This window comes from Lactuca saligna, chromosome 6, assembly GCF_052625555.1.
Source record: "Lactuca saligna cultivar CGN05327 chromosome 6, ASM5262555v1, whole genome shotgun sequence".
Classification (NCBI taxonomy): Eukaryota; Viridiplantae; Streptophyta; class Magnoliopsida; order Asterales; family Asteraceae; genus Lactuca; species Lactuca saligna.
This window is the reverse complement of record NC_136422.1, coordinates 174,437,733-174,460,864: the sequence shown is the minus strand read 5'-3', so window position 1 is coordinate 174,460,864 and position 23,132 is coordinate 174,437,733. Positions and strand designations below refer to the sequence as shown.

The 23,132-nt window shown below is 36.5% G+C and overlaps 4 protein-coding genes across 4 annotated transcripts; 2 read left to right on the top strand and 2 right to left on the bottom strand.

Annotated features, from left to right (window-relative positions):
• The first annotated feature begins 624 nt into the window (after positions 1-624).
• Positions 625-2,661, top strand: LOC145003260 (putative pectinesterase/pectinesterase inhibitor 24). The gene is made up of 2 exons (XM_078962395.1): positions 625-1,670; positions 1,769-2,661. The coding sequence occupies exons 1-2, from the start codon at positions 686-688 to the stop codon at positions 2,443-2,445; spliced, it is 1,662 nt and encodes a 553-aa protein (XP_078818521.1). The 5' UTR covers positions 625-685; the 3' UTR covers positions 2,446-2,661.
• Positions 2,646-3,514, bottom strand: LOC145003262 (uncharacterized). The gene has a single exon (XM_078962396.1). It carries the CDS (start codon positions 3,477-3,479, stop codon positions 2,916-2,918), a length of 564 nt encoding a protein of 187 aa, XP_078818522.1. The 5' UTR covers positions 3,480-3,514; the 3' UTR covers positions 2,646-2,915.
• A 9,709-nt stretch (positions 3,515-13,223) lies between these two features.
• On the top strand, positions 13,224-20,037 carry LOC145000082 (histone acetyltransferase HAC1-like). The gene is made up of 14 exons (XM_078959229.1): positions 13,224-13,379; positions 13,964-14,266; positions 14,345-14,453; positions 14,547-16,436; positions 16,549-16,845; positions 16,945-17,223; positions 17,302-17,430; positions 17,518-17,861; positions 17,942-18,254; positions 18,337-18,476; positions 18,557-18,635; positions 18,723-19,115; positions 19,220-19,437; positions 19,545-20,037. The coding sequence occupies exons 2-14, from the start codon at positions 14,088-14,090 to the stop codon at positions 19,657-19,659; spliced, it is 4,485 nt and encodes a 1,494-aa protein (XP_078815355.1). The 5' UTR covers positions 13,224-13,379; positions 13,964-14,087; the 3' UTR covers positions 19,660-20,037.
• Positions 20,038-20,615: 578 nt separating this feature from the next.
• Positions 20,616-22,465, bottom strand: LOC145000084 (fructokinase-2-like). The gene is made up of 5 exons (XM_078959230.1): positions 22,176-22,465; positions 21,635-22,045; positions 21,431-21,565; positions 21,228-21,344; positions 20,616-20,931 (listed from the first exon to the last, which is right to left on the bottom strand). Exons 1-5 carry the CDS (start codon positions 22,341-22,343, stop codon positions 20,806-20,808), a joined length of 957 nt encoding a protein of 318 aa, XP_078815356.1. The 5' UTR covers positions 22,344-22,465; the 3' UTR covers positions 20,616-20,805.
• Positions 22,466-23,132: the final 667 nt, after the last annotated feature.

Genomic DNA, 23,132 nt, shown 5'->3' with positions numbered 1-23,132 from the left:
TTTGGGAAATTCCAGTTCTAAATCCGTTATGAACTTTAACAAATGCTTGCAAGCTATGAACATTCGGAGTATTCAACAAAGAAATCGATGAAATTGATGAATTTGGTTTACGAATTTATCTTGAACGGCGAACCTTTCAGCCACGAATATCAATGATTGATTAACACTGGATGACATTGATGATGGTTTAGTTGAAGAAATCTGGATGATTGTTGAAGGTTGGAGTAGAAATTTTGATGATGAACAAATTGTTAGCGAATTCTCTATAGTTACGTATTTGAGATTGGAGACTATTAATATATTTACAAGTTTGTCACCGTGTTTTTTTATGCTTAGATTAAATGAACGGTTGACAATGATTCCTCCATTTTCAACATTTTTTATTTTCTCAATTGAACTTTTATATATATATATATATATATATATATATATATATATATATATATATATATATATATATATATATATATATATATATATATATATATATAATGCACACGTAAAAAAATCGTGGCAGCTGTGATGTTTTCTTTTAAGCATTATTACACCATCTATACCAAGGTGCTGTGCACGTAGGTCATGTTTCTTTCCTCGTGATTTTTGTTTTATAAACTGCCATCGTTATGAAGTGTTGGACAGACGAAAAAAGCAGTTTGCGTACAAGAAAGAAATCTAGTTAAACGCTATGAGTTCTTTAAAATCCTATGGGAAAGTGCATGAAGCCGATCAAATGCGACTTGACGCTCGCAGGAAAACACGAAAAAGGATGACTGTTGTAGCAATATCATCTCTTATTCTTGTTATTGTCGTAGTTTCAGCTGTTGTTGGAACTACACAGAGCAAAAACCACAGCCAAACGGATGGTGATTCACAATCACCATCAGCCATGGTTTCCATTAAAGCCGTTTGTGACAGTACATTGTACCCTGATACCTGTTACAGCTCTATAGCTCCTCTTGTGAATTCCACCAATATCCATCTTGATCAATTACTCAAACTCTCTTTTCTAGTCGCCATAGAAGAGCTATCCAAAGCATCCACGCTTCCGGAGCTCAAGAACTGCAGCGAACTATTGGAGCTTGCCATTGATCATCTCAACGAGACACTGTCAACTGATATTGATTTGAAGTCGATAGGATCTGTGTTAGATGATCTAATGACGTGGCTAAGTGCTGCTGGAACATATCAGCAAACATGCATAGACAGTATTCAAGAAAATGGTGTAGGCTACCTTAAAAAATCCACGGAGTTAACCAGCAACAGCCTTGCGATCACCAAGGGGTTTTCAAACGCCGCAAGTTCGTTCAACCAAAGAAGAAGATTGATGAGCATCGCAGAAGGAAGCGATGAAATGCCAGAATGGTTGTCTGCAAAAGACAGAAAGCTCCTACAGAAGACAAATTTACCGGCCGGCATCAAGGCCGATGTGGTGGTGGCTCAAGACGGCACCGGAAAGTATAAGAAAATTTCCGACGCTCTCATGGCAGTTCCTGATAAGAGCAAGAAAAGATTCGTGATATACGTGAAGAAGGGCGTTTACTTTGAGAATGTTAGGGTCGAAAAACCTAAATGGAATGTCATGATGATCGGTGATGGTAAGGATTCTACGATTGTGTCAGGAAGATTAAACGTTGTGGATGGCACTCCAACCTTTCAGTCGGCAACTTTTGGTAATATTATATTATACTATGATACAACAGCAACTGCTTGTATAACACATATTTATACCAATTCTTTTTCTTAATTAAATTTTGTGTAATTAATGCAGCTGTGTTTGGTAAGGGGTTTATAGCTCGCGATATGGGGTTCCGTAACACTGCTGGAGCAGCCAAGCATCAGGCTGTAGCACTTATGTCAACAGCAGACCTGTCAGTATTCTACCGATGTCGCATTGACGCATTCCAGGATTCTCTATACGCACATTCCAACAGACAATTTTATAAAGAATGCAACATCTATGGAACTGTAGACTTCATCTTTGGCAACTCGGCTGTTGTTCTTCAAAACTGTAACATACTTCCCAGGAGACCGATGACTGGTCAGCAAAACACGATTACAGCTCAAGGCAAGTTTGATCCTAATCAAAACACTGGTATTTCCATTCACAAGTGCACCATTTGGCCGTATGGGAACTTGACCGATGTTAACACGTACCTCGGTCGTCCATGGAAGAACCATTCAACTACAGCTTATCTTAACAACATGATCGGAAGCTTCATTCATCCCAAGGGATGGTTGCCATGGGTTGGAACAACAGCTCCCGACACAATATTCTATGCAGAGTTTGCTAATTATGGTGCAGGTGCAGCGATCAAGAATCGAGTCACCTGGAAAGGACTCAAATTTATAACCACCAAGCAAGCGGGTAAGTTCACTGTCAAACATTTTATCGACGGGGACAAATGGATTAAAGCTGCCGGCGTTCCTTACACATCTGGTCTCTGACTTCTTCATCAACCTTCTTTTTCCCCGTTCTGAATTAATATATATCTTTGTTTCATCTTTTAATTATTACATTCATTTTGTAACTGATCATCAAATCTCTTCATGCATTGTTTTCACTTTTCAAGGTGTGTTGTATGAAACACATAACCAAAATATAGTACCTTGATTTTTCAGTTACTATCTTATCACTTTAGATCAGCAGCTTTTTATCGTTCATATACATGAACCCAATTTCGTGTACTGAAACAAGGTATTAAACAGTTTTCGATCTCGATTGATTTCTGTTCAAACAGCTGTGTGTACTAATAATGAATGATATCCTATGTTATTAAGCTAACCGAACTGAGCTAATTAAACTGAACTGCTTAATTAGGCTCCGTTAAAAAAAATGAAAAGAAAAAAAAAAAAAAAAAAAAGTCAATGAAACAACATATCGATAATAATAAACACTTAAACATTGATCAACACCTTTAATTTAAAGATCCATGATACTCATGGCTGGCACCATCTCTTCGTGTTGCCATTAACGTTGATTCATCAATAGATTCATAAACAACAGAAGTATTCTCCGTTCCATAGCCAACCTGCAAATCAAAGCCACCAACTGATTGCATTTGCTCACCTTGGAGAGTTGAGCTCACCTGATTATCAAAGTAAGAGTACCGTGATGAAGTTTCAGTACTTATATCTTTTTTTGCAAAGTCTATGTTGAGAGGGCCTTTTGGTAAATTCACAACTGGATCCAAAACAAAACCTGAACACTCGTTAACTCCACTATCGCATCCGGTGAAACGTTGAACCAAGGCCCTGAAGTCAGTCGGGCTAGCATTCAGGACAATGCTTGGTGCTCTCCGGGAAGCTCTTGACCTCCTGCGTGTCGGCTTTGGACCAGTCTGGCCAATGGTTGCTTGGCTCGAATCTCTATGGACTGCTATGCTTGGATCATCAGAAGGTTCGCCACCGGATTGAGTCATCTCTGCGGTGGGATAATCTTGTATCCACTGATTAGTTGAGAACGGGTTCATGTCATCCATGAGTACTTTAGGTTAGTTGGTTTCAGGACTGAGGATATGGAGTTGTTGTTCAACACCTGAATAAAAAAGCCAGTCTTTAATGTACTATTCTCAATGCTTACTCACGAAGAAATCAACAAGAAGACGAATCATGTATATATATGCATAGGGCGTTGACCGCATGTCCCCATCTAAATCTATAGGTTTTAAATTTACGATAGGGATTAACCTCATAAAATATTTTATATTTTATGGTTTTTAATTTCTTTTTTTTAATTTTGTATTTTTTTTTTTAACGAAAAGATCATCAAATTCTTTTTTTTTTTAAAAGAACTCTCAACCTTTTAAGTTTTTCGAAAAAACCCACAACTTTTTACTTTTTCCTAAAACCTCTCATATTTTACAAGTTTTTTCTTGAAAAAATGGCTAAAATGGTTAGATTGGAAAAAAAATGCAAAGTCTTTTATCGGATAACAATAAAATTGTATTATGATAAGAACATAAAATATAAAATGTTTATGGGATTAACCTTTTAAATAACTTTTTTAGTCATACAAAATAAGGAGAAATAATACAAATGTCCAACGAACTTTTTAGGGTTTACCCGTTAAATCCCTAAAGTTTTTATCGGACTTTATGGGTCCCTAAACCAGGATACAGCCTACTCTTTTAGTCTCTGTCAACCTGTAATAGCCAGTTCACCGTGTGGAAGTGACCATTTATACCAAAACAAAAAAACCTCACATTGTGTCTCTATAAAACCAAAAAAAATAAGTTTAGGGATCAAATGCTAGTCTCACATTCATCTCCACCCAATACCACCCTTATTCCACCTTCCTCACAACCTCCTCCATCAACCCGTCATCCTACCTGCATCAACCGCTCATCAAAATTTTATTCAATATAACCCACCTTAATCACCATCGAATCAATATCACAACAGCCCAATCCAACCACCATTATATCTCCCCTTTGTCTCATGAAATCAAGCATTTCCGGAGCATCCATAACCCACAAAAACCACCAATCAGCCACCATAACTAATCACCTTCAAATCCAAGAAAAATGATTAACTCTCGTTTTCTCTATGAACCTCATCAAACCCATGCATCCTTCTCACCCTCGCATCCATAAAACCTGCAACTCGGAGGAGGAAGGAGATGTATCTTGTGCGATTTTGAACCAAGAATAAAGAAGGAGAGGGTCAATTCCTTGAAGAGATGAAATCAAATCAAAGAAAAGAATGGAAGGGGGTTGTGATCCAAAATCGATTAGAAGGAGAAGAGGGTTATGATCTTCGGTGAGTGTGTGTGACGATCGAGGGTGAAGACGGAAATAAGAGCAACGATCGATTTCTTGGGAAGGATGCTAGTATACACGAAAACATACAAGAAATCGAATGGCCTGCTATCTTTCATTCTTCTCCCAAATCACTTCGATCTTGTGGCATAAGAATTTTGATCCCCGAACTTATTTTTTTTGGCTTTATAGGGGCACCATATGAGTTTTTTTGGTCACGGTGACCGGCTATTACAAGTTGACGGTGTAACGCTCGTAGATTCGGGCTAGTCAATTTAGAGACAAAAAGCATTAAAAATAACTTTTTGATTGAAGATTATTTAGAATAAATAATCTTAACCAAGTTATAGTATATGTTACAAGGATTTCATACATATAAAGAATGCTAAAATTCGACTTGTAACGTAGAAGTTATGATTCATCAAAGTTTTGCAACAAAACCGACACGTCGTTGTGTATCGTAAAATGTGAGTTTGCAATAAAATGTTTTTTAGCCTTAGCAATCTAAACAAAAGTCATAGTATACGTTAAAATGAGAACATACATAAAAAGAACGTCCAAATCTGACTTTGTTTGAAGAAGTTATGTTTTTTCTAAGATTTAGCGTAGCAGTACACAACCAGAAAATCGAATTTTAGATTGATCGGTTACTAGCCAACACACTCTAAATGAGAATCGAAGATCTTGTTAATAGGAGCTTAACGATATAAAGACAGACAAAAACTGACATCGAATGACGAAGTTATGAATTTTTAACGGACTTCATCTCTCTAAGCCTATTAAAATATAACATTAAAAATAAATTCAAAATTAGCCGACGGAGTCTAAACGAAAGTTGTAGATCACGTCACTACCTACGCATGGATATAAAGAACGTCAAAAACGAAGCTCGTATAACATCAAAAACGGAGCTTGTATGAGAATGTCACGAAATTTAGAAGATAATTAAATTATAGGTTAAGATGTGAGGCTGACACGTGGCACATTCCTAGCCCACCTTTCTCCCCACGGCTTCGCATCGGATCTCAACATGTGGCCCGTGTACACCCAGTGTAGGGGTAGTTATGCCCCGCGTAATGTAATTCCTCAGGCTATATATAGAAGCGTAAATCACCTCATTTCCTCACACCAAAACTCTTATTTCTCTCTCAAATCCCCCCCCCCCCTTAGCCCCTCCCATTCCCTAGCCCAAAGTGTTAAGGGCGAGTCCCAGAGCGCCATAAGTCTTCGAGAAGAAGAGCTTTTGGCTCAAAAGTTCTGCCCGCGCAGAGACCGGTTCTTTGCTAAACCCCCTTGTAAGTGAGTTATGTTTACCCTACTTTAAGTATAACATATGTTTAAGTTCATTATCGTTATTATGAACCTACAAACAAGATTTATCAGTGATTACAAATCGCTATACTGATTGATCTACTTACGGGATGATGTCTAGGTTGTGATTTAGTGAGGTGTTTAAAGTGGGATTTCCAAACAGTATACTTCGTATACCAAAATGGACCCTACCTCTGATATGATCCTATCTGCTTGTTCCTTACTTGATAGATCATGAAGTAGACTTTGAGTTAAAGATGAATCTAGACTAATAATTAGTCGCAATAATATTAGACTAAAATCTAGTAATAATGATACTATTATTCATGGAAGGAAAAGACAATTGTTAGAAGCGAAGCGTTGCCCGAATTTTGATTCATTACTTTAACAAGTGAGCGCATAGTCCCTTTCATGAACATGATTTTAATACTATTAATTAAAGTATTAAATACATGTTTATGTGTGAAATATTTGATATTGCCTGAAATACATGTTAAGAGCATATATGATTATTTAGGATACAGAGTAAACCTAAATTAATTAAGAGGAATATTGGGTAGTATCTTCTTATAAGTACAAGTGAGATATACATGGAGGGTAGAACTTTAAAATTTTTCATTGATCCGAGAGCATGGATTAGACATAGTCATTTTTCTGTAGTCCGAGAGTATAGAGAGGGCATTGTCATTTGTCATTAATCTAAGAGCATGGATTAGACATAGTCATTCCGAGAGTATGGAGTGGGCATATTCATTTGTCATTGATCCGAGAGCATGGATTAGACATACCTGATTTGGGATTATGCATTAGGTAAAGATATTAAATTTAGATCCGAGAGTATGGATCGTGTCATTGTGAGGATTGAAATCCCTATGTACTCACTAGGTTTCCCAACCTGACCCACTTAGTTCATTTGTATCATAGGTATCAATGCGAAGATACGTTATATTGAGAGATTAAGGGAGATATAAAGCATTAGTGTAAATGAATGGTAGGCCTGTTTATGCTTATGTTTCTATATTGACGATGACATCCCAATGTTTTAATATAAATAAAATACATTTCTTCGGAAATGTTTTGATAATATTATTATAATGTTTTTATGGGAACAAATTCATCAATATTATTCTTTAAAAAAATACTCTGATTTTAAAATAAGCATAAATAAAAATTTTAAAATGACCGTGAATTTGGGATGTCACAGTTTATATCAGAGCATTAGTTTAAGAGAACTAGGGTGAATGATTTATTTCTAGACTTAAACTTAAAATGTTAAGCAATGATTGTGACATGAGTGTCTTCTATATTTAGGAGGTATGCCTAAATAGACATGTGAACTAGCTTAATTAGAGAAGATGACTAAATTGCTTTTATGTGCTAAATGATTTATGATACAAAATGCCTTATAAGCTTTATGATGTTATCCTTTGTTCGGATCTATGGCCTATCACCGACTGGATCTGGAAATTTTATGTGCTTGTGTTTCTAAATGTTTAATTACGGTATTAGAACTCACATGTAACTTTTCGGAGTAATAAGGAGGATTACACGTCTAAACCTTCTCTATCTATATTCTCGTCCCGATATGTTGAACGCATGCTTCCAGGAACATAAATTCATGGTGAAGACTCGTAGCGAATTGAGTAAACGGAGGAAACGAAGAGGCTTATGACAGTGAATGACACTTATCGGAATATATAGTAAGAGAGGTATCTTGCCTTTAAAATGCGTCTAATAAATAATATGTATAGTACGGGAGAACTACACTTCCTGTAACACCCAAAGTTTGGAAGGCCAAGAAAAGAAAGAAAACCTTAATTTTAAAGGAAGACTCGACGAGTCCAAGGATGAACTCGGCGAGTCCAAGCGGGATCCGGGTCGAAGAGTAAGAGACCGACTCGACGAGTCGGCCAAGGGGACTCGGCGAGTCTAGTCTGTGCGAGGAAAACCCTAAAATCGGGACTTGGAGCCTTTTTAAACATCTTATTCTCTCCCTTAAGGCTCCTTTACTGCCCCTTTCACCCAGAACATCGAACCCTAAGTCCCATTGTTGCTCATTCAAGCTTCCAAGCCATTTGTGGGGTGATTTGAAGGAAGAGGAAGAAGGGGAATCATTGGAGCTTCAAGGATTGGCCTTTGATCCGAAGATTGGAGAAGTTTTCTGAGTTATTGAAGGTATTAAGTCGTTCTCTCCTTTAGATCTAGTATGGTTGTGAGTTTTGGGGGTTTTCTAGCCATGATTAGTTACCTCTTTTAAGTTAGAAGCCAGATCTGAGGTTGCTACTTCAGATCTAAGCTCATTATGGTCTTGAGAAGCATAAAGTAGCAGCCCTTGAGTTGATTATGGAGCCTCTTTACCTTAAACCCTAGTTTATGGTGTATTTTGCTTAGATCTCCTTCTTTACACGTAAAGTTTGCAAATTTACGTGAGAAATAGACTTGGGAAGGGTAGATCTACAGTTTGGAGTCCATGCATGACTCAAAAGCCCTCTGCATGTAAAGGGATTTGAATGGACTCGGCGAGTCCTTTGAGTGGACTCGGCGAGTAGCATGAAGGAGAGGAACAACTCGACGAGTGGGATGAACAGCTCGTCGAGTCAGATGAAGATTGCCTTGTACTCGGCAAGTCTGTTCTTGGACTCAGCGAGTCAGGTTGCGAAACCCCAAACCCTTCGAGTTGAGACTCGAATCAATTAGTCGGGTGGAGACTCGGTGAGTTGGACAGGTCAGGACTCAGAAATCGGTAGACTCGTAGAGTCATGGACTGACTCGGCGAGTCGAGACGCGAAAGGAAGGACTCTGAATATATGAACTTGGCGAGTCAGTAGGGTGACTCGGCGAGTAGGGTTGACCTGGAAGGTTGACCTTGACCAGGACTTTGACTTGGACCAGGGTTGACTTGGTTGTCATTCGGGGGTCAGTTAGGCTCAGTATTGACTCATCAGTAGCAGGACAAGGGCGAGGCCCAGGACAAGGTCGTATGAGTTTAACTTATGTGTTGTGATATGTTATGATTTTATTAGTTGGCGGGCGGGGCCCTGTGACAGGCGAGGCCTAAGTGAAACAGATCTGTATCGGAGCGGGGCTCGAAGCCAGGCGGGGCCTGGAGCAGCGGGGCCGTTATAGCGGGCGTGGCCCGAGGCAGGGGGCGAGGCCCAAGATATTGGGCGTGGCCCAATATGTGCAGTATGTGATTATGCATGGTATGTGGTAGGGTGGGGAACTCACTAAGCTTCGTGCTTACGGTTTCCAGTTTTTGTTTTAGGTACTTTTGGTAGCGGAGGGAAGAGATCGGGGTGATCGCATGGCACACACCATTGATTAGGCAGCCTGGGAATGTTTACTCTGATAATGAACATGTGTTTTAAAAATTTATACTTTGATTATGTTTTGGAATGATGACTTTGCTGAAAGTAATGTTTTATTAAAAGAAATTTTTGGTCTTGAATTTTGGGTCGTTACACTTCCGATTAGCATAAAGAAAGAAATTTTGCTATAATCCATGAAGTTATCCCATCGTCTGGCATTTCCACCACTAACCGAGTTGAAGCAGAATTAATGATTGAAGATACGCATGGAAGAAGTCCTTGTAGAGTCTAAAGAAACTTTTATGATTATTTGGACACATTCATATGTGTTCAATCGTTTTGTGATTTTAGGAAAAAAGGAACTTGGGGACTGCAAGACAATACTTGGGATGAGTATGAGTAGGTGTGAAAGGTAGTAAAGGCCTATACTACCGGAAGCACATGACTTACACTTGGATTAGGGAAAGTCATATGGTTACCAAGGTACTAGTAATTGATTTTGTTTTGTTCATGTATGTCGTTACCATTATTTCGGTAAAGACTAAGATAATGATTATTATTCCGACCCTAGTAGTCATATCAAATCGAGTCCGGATAAGATGAGTATGTTACGTGGTTCATAGAACCAAGTTCGATGTAACATCCGACTTAATCCAGAAAGATAATCGAAGCGATCAATAGAAGTATCACAATCGTTGTTAAAGTAAGAAGCTTGTAGCTAGATGTGCTACATGCTAGAACGTGATTATATCACATTAGAACATGAAGGAAGGTATATTCCATTTTGTAAATTGGCTCAAAAAGACTTGAGTCTAAGCGTTGCATCATACAATGAGAGGTCATTAGAACATGACCTATCGGTCTGTTATGGTAATCAAAGTAAAGAACTTATCTTAATTTAAGGTTGTTAAGGAGTAGGAGTCTCCAAATAAGGATCAACTTTGTAAACTCGAAGGTTATGATTGAAATTCCAACATAATACGAAGAGCAGGTGCAAGATTGAGCACCACCAACAGTCCAGACATCCAAGAGTTAGATACTAATTTGAAAGGACATTAGAGTTACGATTATTACCTAGAATGAAAAGATAACATATTATCCCATTCATGTTTTTTCCTGGCGTACTCAAGAACTTCGGTATATTATCTCATCCTCAATTCCTTCTCTTTTCTCATGAACTCAAGAACTCAAATCTATGATGAACATACACATCAGATTATTGTTCATTGTCTTCAACCTCCAGTCACAGTGTTCTTAAGCAAATCTGAACTGATTTATTGACTAAAACTTCAGTTTTTTGAAGAATAAAACCCGAAAATGATTTTATGTTTGATTTTTGAAGAGCAAACTTAATTTCCAGAAAGGAAATCGAAGATTTATGAGTGTGTGTTCTTGTTCATCTTTTTCTGTGTTCGTGTTTATCTTTCCAGATTTCGATTTTTAAATAATAAACACAATAACACACACATACACATAAGATTTGGGTATGTATTCTTGAAAATCGAATGAAGATATCTGAAGATTTGAGAAATGATGTGTGTGTTCTTGGACAAAAATCGTGTGTGTATGTTCTTGAATGATATTTGTTTTTAAACAAAAATCATGTTTTTGATATGATTCGAGTTCCATTTTCATTTTCCTTGCTCGATGTGTGTTCTTGAGCAAAAATCGATGCGTGTGTGTGTGTGTTCATTGTGTTAATCTTCTTCATAGAAATCAAAAATCGATGTGTGTGTGTGTGTGTTCATCTGTTCACATAAATCAAACAATCTCCAGGACTGTTCGTGCATTTGTGTTCATGCTTGAACATCATATCTGAGTTTATTGGAATGATTTTCAGATGTGTTCATGCTTGATTTTGGAACAACACATATACACTCATCTAATGTGTATGTATGTGTGTTGATCATAGATCTTGAGTTCATGAGAAAATATAAGAAAACAAGAGGGGAAAATAGAAGCTGAAACATATTTGATGTATGTGTGTTAATTTTCGCCGAAAAAATCATGAACACCTGAGACTCGCCGGAGAAGACGACCAAAGCATCGTCTGAGGTGTCATACACCGGAAACCGGCTAAAACTCCGATAGCAGGTTATAAGGATGTTATTTGAACAATTCAACAAGTTCAATGGGAAAATATGGAGAAAAAAAACTTAGTGACTAAATGTGTACGAGTCAAAAAATATGTTACCCTTTTAAGTCATTATCCCTATTGAATTACTTTCAAAAGTTGTTCGTATGATGAATCGATGACTTACTATTAAAATTAAAATTATAGTTTATTTAGATTTTTAAATGTGGTTATGTCTTATTTATTTGGACATAAACAAATAATTTCTTTTATTACCTTTTTAGATCTACCTGAGTAATGGATCTGATTGTGGTTACAAATGTTTTAACATTTAATGCTTAATGGATCAATGTTTTGTTTGTTTTGAATTTCAAGAGGTTTGTAATTGTTGAGTTGATTTGCATCTTATAGAAGATTAACTACTTAATATATGTTAAAATTTGTTGTTTTAAGTTGATCGATATTTTAACAAAAAGCTAAGAATTTTTTATATCCGTTATTGATATCTGAATCTGTATCTGAAAATTCGGATATCCGAATTTCGGATAACTAAAATTTCAGATACGGATTCAGATATCGATAATCCACTATCCGAATTTTTGGATATCCGGTTTTGAACACCCCGAGATCATATCTTTTATCAAATTTACCATTACTTCCTTTATTTTCACATCCGCCTACAAGATTGACATAACAAGTCATCATTCATCAATTATATAATTTTGGTAGTCCCTTCTATTAATTGAGTTACCCTTTGGTCAAACTCACTTCGCAAACTTGACACTTTTTTCCTTTTAACTATTAAAATGCTATTATTTTCATTTATAACTTTCTAAACTTCTTATCAAGTAATGATATGATTATTCCTTGATGATTTAATGACATATACAAATCATCTTTCATTTATTACTTTATAAATTTAAAAACCTAGTCTTAAGTTTTAGTATATTACAATTATCTTTCGTCCTGAAAATCAAATCCAAGGTTAGCACCTTGGGACTCCTTCCAGCAGTACACATTGCTTCAGATGTTATACATTACGAACATGTGATGAATTTGTTTAAGGGAATCATGTTCAACATGAGTTTCAATAGTATGTTTATTACTAACGTTGTTTTATAAAAATTGTTGAATTTGATCAAGTACAAATATTATGCACCTTCTTGTCCATATAAATATTTTTACCTGAAAGATCTAGGACATCTTAAGATACTAACTCTTGAGGGGGGGGGGGGGGGGGGGGGGGGGGGATCTGCTACGTACTAGACTTTAATCTGTTTTGATGAACTACATCTATATTTCATGTTTCCTAATCAGTTATCAAATTTTGAACTTGATATGGTTTTATGACGGTCGATATGTTTAATGTAAATCTTCTAATACAAATCAGTTGACTAAACACAAAAAATATAACTTCTGTCGTCTCTTTGTAATACGGTGTAATAGTACGAATCCACTTATGGATATCAGTTATTTCATCCTAAACAATTGTAATCTTATTGTTATTAGCCATAAGATATCCAAATTGCAGGCATGTGGCAATTTTGATGTCATATTATGGCCTGAGACTAGTTCCCCAAATTTTGTCTCGCCATATGGTAATTTTGATGTCATGTTTATTGCGTCTTAGATTTACCAAATGCTTTTGAAAAACTCGTTTCGTTTGAACTATAGTCTTACTATATATTCAATGGTGATCTAGTTTAACGTTGTATACAGACACTATCTTATAGAAGAGAAAGTAAATAAACTTAATTTTCATTTAAATCCGTTGATATATTTTGTGTAAATATACATACACAAAGGTATTTTTATTACTATGCCGTACAAAATTCAACCCTTTTTCTCTCTCACTTCTTAAGTCGCGTCGGGTCGAAATACGTCTCTTCTTGCTTATCGACGTGGTGCACAAATCCTGACCAAATCAAGGTATGTGCACTGCGATCTATCGTTAGCCTTCGCTTAATCATTGCTTAATTTTAATCAATTTAGGGTTCTTGATTTAATTGCGGTTTTGCAACAATCGGAATTGATTGTTGCAAAGAACGATGCTTTAATCCATGTTGTTATGCCATGGATGATTGCCGTAGCTTCTTTAGCTTTTGAATTATTCAATTTTAAGGAAAAAGACAGTCGATGTTGATACACATCGAGTTTGGGGTTTTGGGGCTTTGAAAATTTGAAATTTCTCGTAAATGGGAATCGAAATTGCGGTTTTAATGTATTAATTCTTTTACGTTTTCTTGGCAATTGAATTGCAAATTATGTTTTTCTATTAGCGTTATGGATTTGATGTGGGTGCCTGGGTGGAAATAGTTGGGATACTTCTTGGGTGGGTAGGGTTTCATATCTTGCAGAATCAAATGTGAATCCAAAATGTTGACTGGTTACAACTTATTGATAGATCCCCCAAAAGAACTCATTTTTATCATCGATAGTAGACTTACTATTGCCAAATTGATAGGGTTGTTCTTACAATTCTGACACAATGTGATATGTTCTGGTTTTACTAGGGAAAATTGAAGCTGAATCTTGATACAGATTGAGGGGTATATGATCAGGCCTCACTTCTCCAAACTCTGGAGTTGTCACATTTTGTTATGAAACATATTTTAGCAAAAAGGGGACAGGATAAAAATGAATTTACAGACTCAAATGGCAGGACAGTTCTCAAGGCAAGTTTCCAATCAAGCTGGAACTTCATTGCCTCCAATACAACACCAACAGAATATGATGCAGAACTCTGAAGGTTCCCATGCTTCACTAATCATGGAACCTGGTTTTGATAAAGCTCGAAGATTCATACAAGATAGAATGTAAGCTCTTCTTTTTCAACATTCTGTATTTATAAATTAAATCCCGATGAAAAACATTAATCTTTTTTTCTTCTCTAGCTATGAGTTCCTCATGCAAAGGCAACAAACTCGGGAGATAGCTCCAAAGAATGTTCTTGATATTGTTAGACGATTGGAGGAAGGCTTATTCAAAACTGCTACAACAAAGGTTTTCTCTTTTCTTCTTCTTGTAGCATATGATTTATGATATACATACAGACTTTATAATTTACATGTGTATATATATATGTTCTTGTTTTAGGAGGAATATATGAGTTTAGATACATTGGAGACTCGTTTACATACGCTGATAAGACGCCCCACACAACGATATCAGCAACAAAATAATGCTTCTGGAATGGGAACAATGATTCCAACTCCTGGTGTCCCTCAAAGTGGGAATATGATTCCATCATCTACTGATGTCATGGTGTCATCATCAGCTGTAAATCCAGGAAGCTTTTCCATGAACAGCCAAATGATGCCTACTCCTGGATTTAATAATAATACCACAAATAATGTTTCCATGCTTTCAAATGTTGACTCAACAATGGTGAGTCAACCACAGCAGCAAAAGCAACAAGTTGGTGGTCAAAACAGTCGGATCTTGCATAGTTTAGGGAGTCATATGGGAGGGGGAATCCGGTCTACATTGAATCAAAAAACTTACGGGTTTCAAAACGGGTCATTAAACAGTAACAATCTAGGGATGATGGGTAAAAGTCAACAGATGGTCAACAGTTTGGGAACATCCGAAGGGTTTTTGACAGATTACGGAAACGCCCCCAAACCAGTTCCAGTTCCAGTTCCACAATACTTTGATCAACATCAAGGACAGATGGTGAATGATGGATCAGGTAATTTTTATGCCCCAGCCACGTCAGCTTCATCAATGATGAACACGAACACAAACACGAACACGAACATGGTGAATTTATCAGCGTTACAAAGGACAAATTCGCCCTTGGTGGTCAACCAGTCAACCGACCATCAGCCTGCAAACATGAATCAATCTGAAGAGATGGATTTCAGGAACACCATGCATTCACAACAGCCTCTTCACTTTCAGCAACAAGTTATTCAACCTCAAAGACAACAAAAACAACAGAATCAGCGATTCCAATACGGGCAGAATCAGAATCAGAATCAAGTAATCTCCGATATGGGAAATCGAATAAAGTCTGAGCCTGGAATGGAATCATTACAGCCACCACAAGTGTATGAACAATTCCAGTCATCTATCTCTCAAGATACGCGTTTACCACTGCCTGAAACTTCCGGGCAGCAACAAGTACAACAGCCTAACTTTGGAGGTCAACAAGAGGCAGGTCAATGGCAGTCAAGATCTCAAGGTGTCGTGTCAAATGAGGTGAAAAGACCAATAGACCCTCCAGATACTACAGCTGTATCTAGATCTGGTAATTTAGACCGTGAGTTACAATTCAATAATCAAAAAAGGTGGTTGTTGTTCTTGATGCATGCCCGAAAATGCCCTCATCCGCCCGGAAGCTGCCCGGAATCGAATTGCATCACTGCTCAAAAGCTGTTGAATCATATTCCAACATGTATGGATGTAAATCAATGTCCATATCCTCGCTGTCATAGGACAAAAAAGTTACTCCATCATCATAGAAAGTGTAGGGATGAAACATGTCCCGTTTGTGTCCCTGTCAAGCTCTTTGTACGGAAGGGCGTACAGGGGCAAAATAGTAAAAACATGAATTCATCTGTTGTTCAAACTTCAGAAGATTTGCATCCCTCCATGAAACGAATGAAGATCGAGCAACAGCCATGTCAGTCGCCACCTCGACAAACTGAAAACCCGATAACATCATCGGGTCCCACTTCCACTCCCACTCCCACTCCCATCACTACCAGTACGTCTGAAGCTTTACAGGATGTAAAGTGGGTCCCACCTCAAGAGGTGAAAATAGAAGTTCCTGTAACTTCGGTTCAAGAAAGTATTCAGATCACTACCGATGTTGCTTCTGTCATGTTAAATGATGCGGGCCCGGCCAAACAAGAAAATGACGAAATCGCCCCTGGAACGAAATCCGGAAAGCCAAAAATAAAAGGTGTATCGATGACAGAGTTGTTTACACCAGAGCAGGTTCGGGAGCATATAACCGGTCTCAGGCAGTGGGTTGGCCAGGTCAGCTTTTTATATCAATCAAATTATGGGTAAAAAAATATAATATTAATTCCTGCAACTTATTTATTTATTTATTTTTGAATATCTGTTATTTGTTGTTTTTGTATAATAGAGTAAAGCGAAGGTAGAAAAGAATCAAGCAATGGAGCTATCAATGAATGAAAATTCATGTCAGTTGTGTGCGGTTGAAAAGCTAAATTTTGAACCACCTCCTATATATTGTTCACCATGTGGGGCCCGCATAAAAAGAAACGCGATGTTTTACACAATTGGAAGCGGTGATACACGTCACTATTTTTGTATACCCTGTTATAATGAAGCACGTGGGGACACTGTAACTGTTGATGGAACTAATATCTTGAAAGCAAGATTAGAAAAAAAGAAGAATGATGAGGAGACTGAAGAACCGGTATGCTACACTACATATATATTTTTAATAATAAACTTTTTGAATAATGGGTATAAAAATTTACATGATGCTATGTTTTTTTTTAAAAAAAAAATACAGTGGGTTCAATGTGACAAATGTGAAGCGTGGCAGCATCAGATATGTGCTTTATTTAATGGAAGAAGAAACGATGGTGGACAAGCGGAATACACGTGTCCAAATTGTTATATGGAAGAAGTTGAGAATGGGGAGCGGGTCCCACTACCTCAAAGTGCACTTCTTGGAGCAAAAGATTTGCCAAGAACTATTCTTAGTGATCATATTGAGAACAGATTGTTTAAGAGATTGAAGCAGGAAAGACTAGATAGGGCTAGGTTTCATGGGAAAAGTTATGATGAGGTAGCTGATTGTGATTATATGGTTTTTGTTTTTTTTTTATTTAAAAAATAATAATAAATATGAATTTTGTATTATTAGGTTCCTGGAGCAGAATCACTTGTTGTGAGAGTTGTCTCATCCGTCGACAAAAAACTGGAAGTGAAACCGAGGTTTCTTGAGATCTTTCAAGAGGAAAATTACCCCTCGGAATTTGCGTATAAATCTAAGGTATTTGGAGGTAGTATAAGTATTAGTAATATTTGAATGACTTAAAGTTGAGGAAATAGTAAAATGTGTTTATATTTGTTGTTGTAGGTGGTTTTATTATTTCAAAAAATCGAAGGGGTAGAAGTGTGTTTATTTGGGATGTATGTACAAGAATTTGGAGCAGAATGCGAACAACCAAATCATCGGCGTGTTTATCTGTCTTATTTGGATTCAGTCAAATACTTCAGACCCGAAATAAGAACAGTAACAGGGGAAGCCTTACGTACATTTGTATATCATGAAATTTTAATCGGTTATTTAGAATACTGCAAATTACGTGGTTTCACAAGTTGCTACATTTGGGCATGTCCTCCATTAAAGGGTGAAGATTATATCTTATATTGTCATCCAGAAATCCAAAAAACACCAAAATCCGATAAACTAAGGGAATGGTAAGTAAAATGTATTATCATGACTTGAATTAATCTTATATTTTTATTGACATGAATTGTTTTTTGTTGGTTGTTTTTAGGTATTTGTCGATGTTGAGAAAGGCTACAAAGGAGAATATTGTGGTGGATCTTACGAATTTATATGATCATTTTTTTGTGTCTTCTGGTGAATGTAAAGCTAAAGTTACTGCAGCTCGTTTGCCTTATTTTGATGGTGATTATTGGCCTGGAGCTGCTGAAGATATTATTTACCAGCTTAGACAAGAAGAAGAAGGAAGGAAGTTAAATAAAAAAGGTGCAATGAAAAGGACCATAACAAAAAGAGCTTTGAAAGCTTCGGGTCAAATGGATCTTTCTGGAAACGCCTCAAAAGATCTCCTTCTCATGCATAGGGTAATAATTTAATCCTCCATGATTTGTTATTCCTATTATTTTCTTAAACATGATTTGTGATTTAACTTAAACTTTTTTACAGCTTGGTGAAACCATATCCCCAATGAAGGAAGATTTCATAATGGTTCACTTACAGCATGCTTGCACTCATTGCTGTCTCCTTATGGTGTCTGGAACACGTTGGGTTTGCAACAATTGCAAAAATTTCCAGCTTTGCAACAGGTAATAATAATATAATATTCTACAGTTCAACCTGTTCTGTTCTGTATCACAAACGGGGTTTGTTTGTTTGTTTGTTATAGTTGTTATGAGATTGAACAAAACATTGAGGAGAGAGAAAAACATCCTATTAACCAAAGGGTCAAACATCCACTTTATCCTGTAAGTTTTTTTTTTTTTTTTTTTTTTTTTTTTTTAAACGGTAAAAGAAAAGTTGTAAAAAAATTGGGTGATTATATTGATACACAGGTTGAGATTAATGATGTGGCTACGGATACGAAGGATAAGGATGAGATTCTTGAGAGTGAATTTTTTGATACGAGACAAGCGTTTCTGAGTCTATGCCAAGGAAACCATTATCAATATGACACGTTAAGACGGGCTAAACATTCTTCAATGATGGCATTGTATCATCTCCACAATCCAACAGCGCCTGCGTTTGTCATCACATGTGTCGCATGTCGGTTGGATATAGAAACCGGGCAGGGCTGGAGGTGTGAGATCTGCCCGGATTATGATTTGTGTAACGCGTGTTATAGAAAAGATAGAGGAATCGATCATCCTCATAAGTTGACACATCATCCTTCCATTGCTGAACGTGATGCACAAAATAAAGAAGCCCGGCAACTACGGGTTGTCCAGGTAATTTACAATACATATTTATTATTATTATATAAATATAAATGTAATAATAAAAGAAAAGAAAAGAAAAGAAGAATGAATGGAAGTTGATTTGTTGGTTGTAGCTTCGGAAAATGCTTGATCTTTTGGTGCATGCGGCTCAATGTCGGGCACAGTTATGTCAGTATCCAAATTGTAGGAAGGTGAAGGGGCTTTTCAGACATGGAATGCATTGCAAAGTACGTGCTTCTGGTGGTTGTCTTCTTTGTAAGAAAATGTGGCATCTTCTTCAGCTTCATGCCAGAGCTTGTAAAGACACCCCATGCAATGTCCCCCGATGCAGGTATTATGTCTTGTGCTTTTAAACCATACCAGAAAAACAAGACTATGACTATATAATATATATATGCTTAAGTTGCATTTATCATGGTGAATGATGTTGATGTACAGAGACTTGAGGGAACATTTGAGAAGGCTGAATCAACAGGCGGACAGTAGGAGGAGGGCGGCGGTTATGGAGATGATGAGGCAGCGTGCGGCGGAGGTTGCTGGCAGCAGTGGCTGATGGATGGATGAGTCATCAAACTGTAAATATAACAACAACATATGGATCAGTCAGGGTCTCAATGTACAGTTTTGGTTGTTTTGCGTGGCTTGATTGGATCAAAGTTCAAACTATAATTTTGGCTGCTGAAAAGACTACGTACAGTCACAGACAAGACTATTTCTTCAAGCTTTCAGCAACTTAATTTAGGATTTTTTATGGAGAATATGAAACATCAAAGAAACCTTTTTTTTTTGTTCCTTCCTTGGGTTTTGTTAGGTCGTGCAAATATGTTATGATACAAACTCGTTTCGATAGGTTACCATCCATTTGTTTTACAGTGACTAATTTATTTTTTTTGGCTTCATCACTAATTTGCTTAATTTTTTCTAGTTTGATCATCGGATTCACATAAAAATCAATTACGTTTATGATTATTATGATTTTAATTTTAGAGTTTTTTTTTATAGTAATGACACAAGACTTCCATGTTTTTCCATGGACGAAATGTCAAAATCAAGTCCATATCCTGTCTTTTTGGTGGACATAAAGTTTCGATTTGTCACTACATTATCGAGTCTATAAACTTACACAAAATTCAGGAGTGGAATTTATTTTGGTATCAACATTTTAGAATACAAGAACGGGGTTCAATGTACTTGGGGTAAACTGTTATATTATTTTCTACATTTATAGAGATGCAAAATAATAATAATAATAATAATAATAATAATAATAATAATAATAAGGCACTCTTGGATCGATGTATCTTCAATTAGTATAGATAAAATATGATTTAAAGATAGCCTTGTAATAACTACCAATGATAAATTTGTGAATAAGGAAATGATTTGATAGAACCATATATGGCTTTTTATGGTTTGCGTACGTATTTTAAACATGTACATGAGAATGTATAAGATTAGTTGGGGCAAAAATTATAACACCATATCCAAACTAATTTCACCTTCACAAGATTGCTAACAAACTGAAAATCAATCTCTCATACATTACGCAACAAAACATTGTTATTGATTATGAAAAGATCTAATTCAAATCACTCCCTACTAATAGACTGACACGAAAGATAAGTTTTTCAAAAAACAAAACGACTAGAAAAAAAAAAGAGATACAATTTGGAACGATGTATAGTATAAAATATGTTGTTTACTTAGACATTAGTGCTTGTGCATCTGATATTGATGGAAGTGCGGGAATGGCTCCTTTCTTAGTTGTACATATTGCTCCACAAGCGTTTGCTAGTTTCAGTGCCTCCTTCAGCTTCCCTTCGTCCTACCAAATACAATCACTTCCACATGTTAGTTATTGTATTTTATTCAAAACTGATTAAACCAATAAATTTTATTTTAAATTTTCTTCGACCCAACTCTTAATATTTTCTATTATCAATCAAATTTGATTTAAAAAATGATAATGTAAATTATCCTCCACGTGTTTACAAATTATTATATTAATAAAAAAAAAAACCGAATCATTAAGTTGACAATAACACATATAATTATATTAATATAATTTAAATATAAATAGTCTTTGAACACGTTAAAATGAAATGAATTTAAAAGTTTTACCGTAAAAATGGAATTGTCCTTTGCAATGGAACACAAAATGGAGCCCACAAACGAGTCTCCTGCACCTGTTGTGTCTACTGCTTTCACAGGGAATCCACTAACTTTTCCCTTCAAATTCTACAAACAATCAACCAATAAGAATTCAAATGATTAATTAATCCATTCATCATATTCATATTCATATATACATAATGCATACATACCTTGGTGTAATATCGGCATCCTTTCTCCCCATCTGTAACAACCATAAGCTTGAAGTGATCACGCCACAATGACTTCACTGCTTCTTCGCTATCGGAATCTTTCTGTGTCAAGAATGCCACCTCGTCGTCGCTCACCTACGTACAACCACCGTCCACCGTCGTTATAGTGAATTATTTAGGTTTAAAGTATGTGGAAATTCATACCTTGATGAAATCAGCTTCGTTCCAGATACTCATGATACCATGTCTGGCAGCCTCCGGTGAAGGCCAAAGAGGAAGGCGGACGTTAGGGTCGTAAGAGAGGAGGACCCCAGCTTGCTTGGCGGTTTTCATGGCGGCCATGTGAGCCGACCTACAGGGCTCCGTAATGAGGCTGATTGACCCGTAATGGAAGATCTTCGAATTCTTAATCAAATCCATGTTCAGTTCAGACTCTTTCAACAGCATATCAGCGCTAGGGTTCCGATAGAACATAAATTCCCTTTCGCCATTCTTCTTTAGCGTCACGAATGCAAGAGCCGTTCTCGCATGCTCATCGAACAAAACTCCGTCCGCGTTTACTCCGTTCTTCTTCAGTATGTCTGCTAGCATGTATCCAAACTCATCTTTCCCAACCTGTGTTCCATACGTAAATAGAAATCAATGAGAATAAAACGTTAAAAATTCCCAATCTAATCTTAATCACGCAGATGGCAGATCCGATGAGATGAACGTGAAATTGATGAAATGGCTGAAATGTAATTACCTTGCCGATGAAAGCGGAGGAGCCACCCAGCTTGGCGATGGCACAGGCGACGTTTGCAGGTGCGCCACCGGGGGCTTTGAGGAATCCTTGAGACTCAGCCAAGGAGACACCGGCGGTATCTGGGACGAAATCGATCAACATCTCTCCGAAACACACAATGGATGCCATGTCGTCAGGATTGATAATGGATTGATTCTGTATTGGAAAATGGTGAAAATGATGATTGATGAAGAAGGGTGATCGGAGTTGTATTCGCGTGAAGCGGTGAAGGTGTGTATGTATATATATAGAAAAAAGATGAAGAGAGAGAGAAGGAAGAAGATCTATAAAGAAGGATGGGAGAGATTGGACTTTGACCTCTACATATTTTTGACTTTTTTCTTATCCAATGGACCAACGATTTAAAACCCAAATTATATAAAAAGATAAGTTAAATACGTATTTTATATAACAACATTTTTCACATTTTCATAATTATGTTATTAAATGTTTTTTATATGAATACCGATACGCAACAATATTTTATTTTAACACCAAAGATATGATAATTAATTGAAATGTGACTGCTAATTTGTGTCGGTTGCATAAATTAAAAAATATATATATTGTTGTATAAATTGATAATTTAAGAAAAAAAAAAGATATGATAAATAAAGTTGTAGCTTGTAAATATTTTGTATATCCATTTATATCCTTTTGTAAAATTAGCTTATCTGTTCTTCCTGTTTTGTAGGAAATTAGGAAAACATTCTCCTTTAGAATGGAAATCAAATGAATTATGGGAATGGTGGCAACTTTATCCTTATCAATTATCATATAAGATTATAGACAGTATTTGCCACGTCGTACTCCTTGATGATCCTTATCATGTATAACAAACTTATTGTTGACCCATATATGGATGTTTTAGTTTACAAAATAAGACAAAAGAAATCAAAAGAAAAAAAAAATACACTC

Excerpts from the sequence above, each read along its gene's own strand:
- LOC145000082 (XM_078959229.1), top strand. The coding sequence starts at position 14,088 with ATGAATTTACAGACTCAAATGGCAGGACAGTTCTCAAGGCAAGTTTCC. Across the intron at positions 18,636-18,722 it reads TCAAACATCCACTTTATCCT|GTTGAGATTAATGATGTGGC; the intron begins GTAAGTTTTTTT and ends ATTGATACACAG. Across the intron at positions 19,438-19,544 it reads TGCAATGTCCCCCGATGCAG|AGACTTGAGGGAACATTTGA; the intron begins GTATTATGTCTT and ends GTTGATGTACAG.
- LOC145000084 (XM_078959230.1), bottom strand. The coding sequence starts at position 22,343 with ATGGCATCCATTGTGTGTTTCGGAGAGATGTTGATCGATTTCGTCCCA. Across the intron at positions 21,345-21,430 it reads GATGCCGATATTACACCAAG|AATTTGAAGGGAAAAGTTAG; the intron begins GTATGTATGCAT and ends GATTGTTTGTAG. Across the intron at positions 20,932-21,227 it reads AGGACAATTCCATTTTTACG|GACGAAGGGAAGCTGAAGGA; the intron begins GTAAAACTTTTA and ends TGTATTTGGTAG.
- LOC145003260 (XM_078962395.1), top strand. The coding sequence starts at position 686 with ATGAGTTCTTTAAAATCCTATGGGAAAGTGCATGAAGCCGATCAAATG. Across the intron at positions 1,671-1,768 it reads CTTTCAGTCGGCAACTTTTG|CTGTGTTTGGTAAGGGGTTT; the intron begins GTAATATTATAT and ends TAATTAATGCAG.
- LOC145003262 (XM_078962396.1), bottom strand. The coding sequence starts at position 3,479 with ATGGATGACATGAACCCGTTCTCAACTAATCAGTGGATACAAGATTAT.